The sequence below is a fragment of the Phyllopteryx taeniolatus genome, chromosome 14 (genome assembly GCF_024500385.1).
Source record: "Phyllopteryx taeniolatus isolate TA_2022b chromosome 14, UOR_Ptae_1.2, whole genome shotgun sequence".
In the NCBI taxonomy this organism is placed as follows: Eukaryota; Metazoa; Chordata; class Actinopteri; order Syngnathiformes; family Syngnathidae; genus Phyllopteryx; species Phyllopteryx taeniolatus.
The window spans coordinates 1,962,116-1,970,961 of record NC_084515.1 but is presented as its reverse complement, the minus strand read 5'-3'; the positions used below and the strand labels follow the sequence as shown (position 1 = coordinate 1,970,961).

General features: G+C 42.9%; 1 protein-coding gene across 2 annotated transcripts in view; it reads left to right on the top strand.

Moving 5' to 3' along the window:
- The window catches only part of cadm3 (cell adhesion molecule 3), a 146,908-nt gene that overhangs the window by 76,659 nt on the left and 61,403 nt on the right, over nt 1-8,846 (top strand). For both annotated transcript variants that reach the window (XM_061796567.1, XM_061796566.1), the window contains exon 3: nt 3,666-3,815. In XM_061796567.1, coding sequence (XP_061652551.1) covers nt 3,666-3,815 — 150 coding nt within the window. The remainder of the gene's footprint in view (nt 1-3,665; nt 3,816-8,846) is intronic.

Sequence of the window (8,846 nt, the reverse complement as noted above, 5' to 3'; positions counted from 1 at the left end):
GTATCACACACACTAGTGTGTGTGCCATATCAAACATATAAAACTGGACCCCGCCGGCTGTCGTCTTCATCCTGTACCTCCACCATCATCATCAGCAGCAGCAGCAGCAGCAGCGTCGTGACACGCACGCGCGCGCACACACGCATACACACCTCAACGCAGATAAGAAGAAGGAGGCTCATAAATCAGCCAGATGCGCCTCTATACACTGGCTGATAAATACTTGGTGTAAAACAAACAGCCTGCATGCAAACTCAGACACATAATAAGATGAAAGGGGGGCGGTGGGACCCCTTCTCACGCACGCACGCACGCTCACGCACACACACACACGCACTCCCGGCTATCGTCCAATCAGACGACTCGCTTGTACCCCGGCGTTATCGCAGAAGATGAGGAGTCTCAACAGGAGGTGAAGAGCGAGTGAGGACGAGGTGGGCAGATGGAGAGGGGGAGGATGGGGGATATGAGGAAGGAGTGGGACGATGGCGGGAGGGAGTTAGACGAATGGAGAGGAAAAAGTGGTGGGAAACCTGATGGGGCTGTTTGGATTTCCACCGTCTGCAGTTATGTCTGGAAGAGATGCAGGTGTACCTAATGATGTGGCCGTGTTTAAGGGTTGTGTTCACAGGTTCAGGTTAGGGTTTTGAGCCTGGATTAGGGTTTTATATTAAGGTTTGAAAAGACAGGTTACGGTTTCCAGACAAGGTTAGAGTTTCAAAAGCGGGTTTCAAATTATGGTTTAAAACCAGGCTTTGAATTTATGTTTATAGTTCTAAATTGGGTATTTCAAATTAGGGTTCAAAATTACGGCTTCAAGGCCTCATGTTAGGGTTTCAAGGAGAGGTAAAGATTTCAAGTTACGTTTTCAAGCCTGAGTTTTAGGCTTTCACTTTTTTCACTTTCAAATTATTATTTCAAACCTGGCGGCACGGTGGCCGACTGGTTAGAGCGTCAGCCTCACAGTTCTGAGGACCGGGGTTCAATCTTTTTGAGAATTAGAGTTAGAGGGGTGATTTTCTCTTGCCAAATCAGCAAAGAATGCTAATTATGACATTGTAATTATGAAAATGTATGGCGGCACGGTGAACGACTGGTTAGAGCGTCTGCCTCATAGTTCTGAGGACCGGGGTTCAATCCCCGGCCCCGCCTGTGTGGAGTTTGCATGTTCTCCCCGTGCCTGTGTGGGTTTTCTCCGGGCACTCCGGTTTCCTCCCACATCCCAAAAACATGCATTAATTGGAGACTTTAAATTGCCCGTAGGTGTGCATGTGAGTGCGAATGGTTGTTTGTTTGTATGTGCCCTGCGATTGGCTGGCAACCAGTTCAGGGTGTACCCCGCCGCCTGCCCGATGACAGCTGGGATAGGCTCCAGCACGCCCGTGACCCAAGTGAGGAAAAGCGGCTCAGAAAATGGATGGATGTTTCAAACCTGGATTCGGGTTTCAAAGTATTGTTCAAACCTGGGTTAGGGTTTCAAACCTGGGATAGGGTTTTAAATTAGGGTATCAAATTAGGGCTTCAGGCCCAAATGGGGCTTCAAACAAGAGTCAGGGTTTCAAATTAGGGTTTCAAGCCTGGATTCGGGTTTCAAAGTAAGGTTTCAAGACTGGATTAGTGTTTTGAAGTAAGGTTTCAAGATGGGGTTAGGCTCTCAAATTAGGGCTTCAAACCCAGGTTGGTCTTCAAACAAGGGTTAGGGTTTGAAGCCAAGTTTAGGGTTTCAAAATAGGGCTTCAAGTCAATGTTAGGGTTTCATACAAAAGCGGGCCTTGAAATTAGGGTTTCAAATCATTGTTTCAGTTTCGAGTTTCAAGTTAGGGTTTTGAATTGGAGTTTTGAGCCTGGCATAGGGTTTCAAACAAGTGTTAGTCTTTCAAATTAGGGTATTATCACAAGGTTAGTGTCACCCATTTAAATCTTGGGTTATGGATTCAAATTCAGGTTTCAAATCAGGATTAGGGCTTCAAATTCGTGTTTCAAATTTCTAAGATCTAAATTTCTGGGTTTGAAGCCATGGTTAGGGTTTCAAGTTGGAGTTTCAAGAAAAGGTCAGGGTTTCAAGTTACGCTTTTGAAGCCAAAGTTGAAGTTTAAAACAAAGACTGAAAACCAGGGTTAAGGTTTCACCTTAGAGTTTTGAACCTTCAATTCTTACTCATATTACTAATTGGTGTAGTATTTTACTGATCTCTCTCTCTCTCATGTAAATGAATGAAGGGGTAATCAAGGGAGTGTTCAGGCCTTGTGGAGGTCTTCCAGGTGCCTCCAGAATGGGTGTTATTATGTGCGCTCATTGACATTCTCCCCTGCAGTGAGACCCTCGCTTCTTCTCGGTCCGTTCACTTGATTACACGGCAGCCTTTATGGACGCACTCACATTAACATTCACACACGTAGAGCACCCCACAGGGGGCGATGCCAGCAAAACTATCAGAGACGCAAACAGCACAAAGACCCTCACCAAGCAAAATTAATAATAAAGCATTTCCATCGCAGGAACCTTTAGAGTACTGTTGTATTACTGTTACTACTTTCAGGATTTGTGTTTCATGGACAGGCTTAGTTTGAGATTCGAAGCCAAGGTTAAAGTGAACTCCAATTGTAATGACGTTTGGTATATATGATCTATTTCGACTTGAGTAACATAACAATAAGATACAACTTTCGATAACCATTTCCAGATGTATATATTTTTACAAATCGTAATTTCAACATAGGCCGCCATTTTTTTTTCGTCGCAGTGCGTTCTGGGTAGTGACGTCAAATGGGGATGTGCCCGACGGCAAGGAGTAGCCACAGCAGCAGCCTCTGGCAGCGATGAACGCTGTTCAGCCATTTCAGGTCGAGCCAGAGTGTGATCAGGGAAATGAGGAGAGTGAGGAAGACACAAGAAATGAGGATGAAGGTGACGGGTGTGAAGAAACTCGAGTTGGTCATATTCAGTGGGGTATTTGTAGCTACTGCTAGAGTGCTTCGATCAAGGTACGTGGCCAGAGCCTTCTGTCTTTTGTGTCTTTTTGCTCGGCTTTCGCTTGTCACACGCGGCCGTTTAGGCTCCTTGTGAGGAAAGAATAAAAAAAAATAATCTGGGCTGAAGTGACGAGAATACAGCCGCGGATCTTTGAGCAGCTCAACTCTTCCGACCGCATCCTCAACTTTCTCTCTTTGGGAAAGCTATGAATGCTAACCGCCTTTTTTGCATTCCGTCCTGAAATTGGAAATTGCATCCAAAAGCGGAACAGTATGGCATTTTTAACTCTTTTCGCTGACAATAAGTTGTTCGCAAATGGCTAGCTTAGCTGCACAGAGAGCAGCAACGTAACAATTTTACAACAGCCATTCTACGTCATCGTCACCCAGAATGCTTTGCACACGCTAAAACATGGCGGCGATAGTATATCAAATTATGTTCTAAAAATGTGTTCTTTTTTAATTTATAGGAGTAAATTATAAATATATACCACTTTATTTCAGTAGTAGAGGTCAGTAGTTGTAAAATTAAATATATTTGTCATTTCAATCGGAGCTCACTTTAAGGTTCCAAATTAGGGTTTCAGGCCTGGGTTAGGTTTTCAAATCACGGGTAGAACTCTTTTTGTTTGTTTGTTTTGCTTGTCACTTTAGTGATTCACACGGCCTGACGCGTTTGTTTGTCCCGTCCAGATGACGACCCGCTGCAGCCCGTCACCTCGGACGAGACGGTTTCGGTGGGCGGAGCCGTCACGCTGACCTGCCGTGTTGCCGAGAGCGACAACTCGTCACTGCAGTGGTCCAACACGGCGCAGCAGACGCTCTACTTCGGCGAGAAGAGAGGTATCCAACACTTTAGACAGCTACTGTATGTGAACCTCTACACTACTAGTTATGCGTTTCGGAAAATACTCACCCTTGTCGGAATTTTAAAAATGTTTTTAGTGACCTTAAATGCAGATTTCCTATCATATTGCAAATTAGCCAGACATGTGTCCAATGCTAGCTACTCTATGTAAACAGCTATGTGAACCACTACACTACCAGTGATGCATTTTTAGAAATATTCTCCTTGGTCAGAATTTCCAAAAAGTTGTCAGTGATCTAAACTGCAGATTTCTTATGATATTGTGAGTTACCCTGAAATTAATGCCATGCCAGCTATGTGAACAACTAAAGTGCCATAGGCATGTTTAGGAAAATATTCACACTGACCGAAAATGCAGATTTCTCAACGTACTAGAAGTTACCCACCCCAAGTGTAAATTGATGCCAGCTATGTGAACTACTACGCTACCCATGACACATTCTAGATAGTATTCACCATGGTCGTAATTTCCAAATGTTTTTATTGACATAAAATGCAAATTTCTCAACATATTACTCACCCTGAGTGGAAATTGATGCCAACTATGTGAATCACTCACTGAGGGAGATTTTACACACTACATGAAGTCAGCTGTATGAACCACTGCACTACCAATGCACTCTGGTCAGAGTTTCCAACGTTTTTAGTGACCTGAAACACAAATTTCTTACTGTATTGCGAGTGCAATTGAGCTCGTGTGCTGCATGAATGTGAGCTAAGTGAACCACTTCACTGCTAAATATTCACCATGAGTTTTTAAGTTTTTCAACGCCCTAAAATGCAGATTTCTTGACAATAGCGACCTTGAGAGGAAATTGATCCCAACTTTGTGAACTACAACACTATCAATGACCCATTTTAGAAAACAATCAGAATTTTCTAAATTTTTAGTGACTTAAAATGCCAATTTCTTACCGTATTGCGAGTGCAGTTTATCCCACACCACCTACAATAAAGTGAGCTAAGTGAACCATTACACTGCTAAATATTCACCATGTCTGGAAAGTCCAGAAAGTTTTTCAATGCCCTAAAATTCAGATTTGTTTACATACAGTGAAAAACCCACATTGAGAGGAAATTGATCCCATGATGCCAGCTCTGTGAACTACTACACTTTTAGTGACACATTTTGGAAAACAATTTCCAACGTTTTAGCAACATAAACTGTTGATTTATTAATGCATTGTAAGTGCGTTTGATCTTACACCATCCGCACTTAAATCAGCTGTCACCCACGACAGTTATTGGCATTTCCAAGAAGTTTGAACTAAAATGCAGTCTGTTTGCAAGGGTAAAAAATAAAACCTTTAGAAAAAAGTTATTTGCTGGAAAAGGGCCCTTGGGGAAAGTGACGGAAAGTTTTCATAGAGGAGTGCAAACTTTTTCAGTGAGGCGAAAGAGAAAAGTCCAGACGGGAGCTTTTTGAAGGCCGCTGGAGAGGAGACACAAATGAGAAAATGAGCCTCCTCTCCAGAGCGATAGCAGCAAAAGCCTCTCAAGGTTGCTCTCCACTTTGGAGACAGCTGACGAGCCAGGATGGACACAGCTGGAAATGAAGTCCGGTTGTAGAAACTGAGCCATAATACGAAGTGGTTGTGAGAAAACGGGAGGCAAAAAGACGGGAGCAGCAGGTAGAGACAGATGTCGACGAAAAGACGACGCCGTCGTAATTCATACATGCCACTTTTCATTCCTCTTGCGCATCACGGTGGAGCGGGATGTTGTAATTAGCTCTCATTACCCCCCAACCCCAGTCACTTTATAATAACACACCTTTAATAACACACACCTTTTCATGCGCCATCATCTGTTGCTCCTAAACAGGCGCAACAAATCTGCCTCCTGTAAAATACATGCACATTCTTAAATAATCCCACAGAGTGTGAGGTGCAAAAGACCTGTTTCGTTCTGTTTCCGAAGACAGTGTCACGTAGCAACATGACATTTTACTCGTTCACTGCCATGGACGTATATATTCTTAAGTGCGTTTTTTTTTTTCAACGCGAACGCGTGGAATTGGGTCCCGCCCAGCTTGTCTGTGAAAGTCAAGCATCTATATAACACTAATGACAAACAAACACCAGTAGATGGAGGTGTTTCACCCCTTCGTCGATTGGCTGAGAAGTTTGGGTTAAAAAACATCCACCAATAAGCTTGACTCGGCTGAAATTCAGAGATGTCGATGCATCAAAATGACCTTTCCAGAAGCCATGCCGGAAAAGATACAGGGGGTCTGTCATTTTGGTTTGAAGCGGCCAATTTAAGATCATTTTGGGCATCCTTCATACTGTAAATGAACTGTCGGATTGCTACCAAATCTGAGCCAAGCCTACTAGACGTATGGGTGATGCTTTATCCATCCATCCATTTTCTGAGCCGCTTCTCCTCACTAGGGTCGCGGGCGTGCTGGAGCCTATCCCAGCTATCATCGGGCAGGAGGCGGGGTACACCCTGAACTGGTTGCCAGCCAATTTAGAGTCTTCAATTAATGCATGTTTTTGGGATGTGGGAGGAAACCGGAGTGCCTGGGGAAAACCCACGCAGGCACGGGGAGAACATGCAAACTCCACACAGGTGGGGCCGGGGATTGAATCCGGGTCCTCAGAACTGTGAGGCAGACGCTCTAACCAGTCATCCACCGTGCCGCCCTGTGATGCTTTATTTTTTCAGGAATTTGAGTTTTCATTATTGCATGTGGGCAGGGCATGCCGGCAAATTTTGAATATTTAAATTGTTTTAAAGCTTGAGAAACTGGAAAACAACTTGAAATGTGAATACTAATAATAAGAAGAATGAATAGTTTGACACCCCAGCGTAAGCGTGAATGGTTGCCTCAGTGTTCACACCACACCTCCTCCAACACGATGCTTTGGCATCAAGGCAAAGTGACGGGAGGGAGGCACAAGAGGAGAGGCGCCGCGACATGAGAAGCAAAAAGGACGAGTCGCAGCGGACGGGCGAAGCGTGGACGGAGATAAATAACCCGTGACAGGATGATGGATGTTATTTTTTGGGTGTAGTTTTTTTTTTTTTAAGATGTGATTGTGCCGCTTTGATGCCATGAGAGCGAGCTTGTCACGCCGAGCGTAGGTGACGGATGGCGTGCGGTTAAAAAAAAAACAACAACAAAAAAAAAAAGACACGAGAGGTGTCGGCTTTGATTGATCAAAATTGTGATAAGCAAACGAGGTCATAAATCAATCGTCTTACATCATTGTGGTTTTGAATCAGTTCATGGAAGTGAATTGATGGCTGCTTAATTGGCACCACATTTGGATGCAGTTCAAACCAGAAAAAAGTCTGGCGGTAGTACCTTCTGGATTTATTTATTTTAAAATTCATTTTAGGAGCATGAAATTTAAAAGCAATGTCTATTATTAGTAGACCCACAAAAAAGTCTCAGGAACCCATGTCCGAAAAGTGTCTTCCCATTTTGCTTTGAAGCAAGCATTTCAGGTAATTTTAGCTATTTCCAGGGGTTCTTCACAGACTAACTCCAACAGACTTTGTTAAATTGTTACTAATTTTGAACCACATATATTCGAAAGCTTTCTGGAAGTGACATCAGTTCATGCAAGTGAATTGATATCTGCTTAATTAGTTCCTTATTTGCATTCACTTCAAGGCCACACATATACAAAAGAAAGAAACAAAGAAGCATTCCGCCTTCTTTTTCAGTGCAGTTACTAAAAGTTCTGCAACAGGGGCTGCCTCATCCTTAATAAATCAAATCGGGATATTAATTGTTGCGACACAGTCAGCCCCATCATTTTTACTATTAAAGCTGATGCGGGGATGACGAATAATCCCTGTTTTTTTTCTCCCCACAAAACTCCAAACACAAACGATCGGCTTGCCATAGCGAATGCTGATATATTTTAAGTCCTTAATTCTCCATCATTTATTTTAAGACCATTTTAAGGACCTGCCGATAGCCTTGAGGGAATGCGTGGGAGTGGAGCGCCGCTTATAGAAGAGATTAAGAAGGCTCGGAAACAGATGTTATTTTTTTCTTTCTTTCTCCCGCCCAATGTTAATACCAAAGTAAGAGGAGACAGCGAGACAGAAAAATTAGCACGGAAAAACACAAACGAGACTAACACTCGAAAAAAAGTACTCCACTCCTCTTTGTTTGCGGCGTTGCCCTTTGAAGGAAGATAAGAAGATGGATTAATGGAGTGAATTATCAGGAAATGACTTGACATTTTCCACATTTTATTAAAGCACAGACTTTTTTATTAAAGTGCAATGAGCAGGCGATGTTTACCAAAAGGTATAATAATAATAATAATAATATGCCCTGCGATTGGCTGGCAACCAGTTCGGTGTGCTCCCCGCCTCTCGCCCGAAGATACTGGGATAGGCTCCAGCCCCCCCCCCCGCAACCCTTGTGAGGATAAAGCGGTACAGACAATGGATGGATGGATGGAATAATAATAATAATAATAATAAAAATAATAATAATAACAATGTTAACATTAACATTTTAATTCAACAGCTGTCAATGGCAGTGAATGAGTTAAATCATCTCTCGGTATTCAAATCTCATTAAATCATACCAAAGTTTGGTAGGAAGTCTAAAAATGTATCGAAAAATTTAAAATAAAAATTTTTTATATGCATTTTTCATGTTTGTAGCAGTAGTAGCAGACAAAACAAAATATTTTCCTAAAAAATCCGATATTTGGCCAAAAGTGGTTAATGATTGTGGTATTTTTGTCATGAACATGGTTAGGGCGACGGCGAGGAACGCAAGGCAAGAACATGGTGGACCCAATTGCAGGGAAGCAGGGAGGCAAGGCAGGAGTGCGGGAATCTCAAAATAATAATATTTAATCACAATGATAAAACAACTGGCGACTATGACAAAAACAACTGGCGACTATGACATGGCAAGACATGTGACAACGACAATGAACCGACAAGGACTGAAAGAAACCAGGGAACTAAATACAAACAAATTGACGACAACGAGGAACACCTGGACAAGATACGAGTGGCTGGAG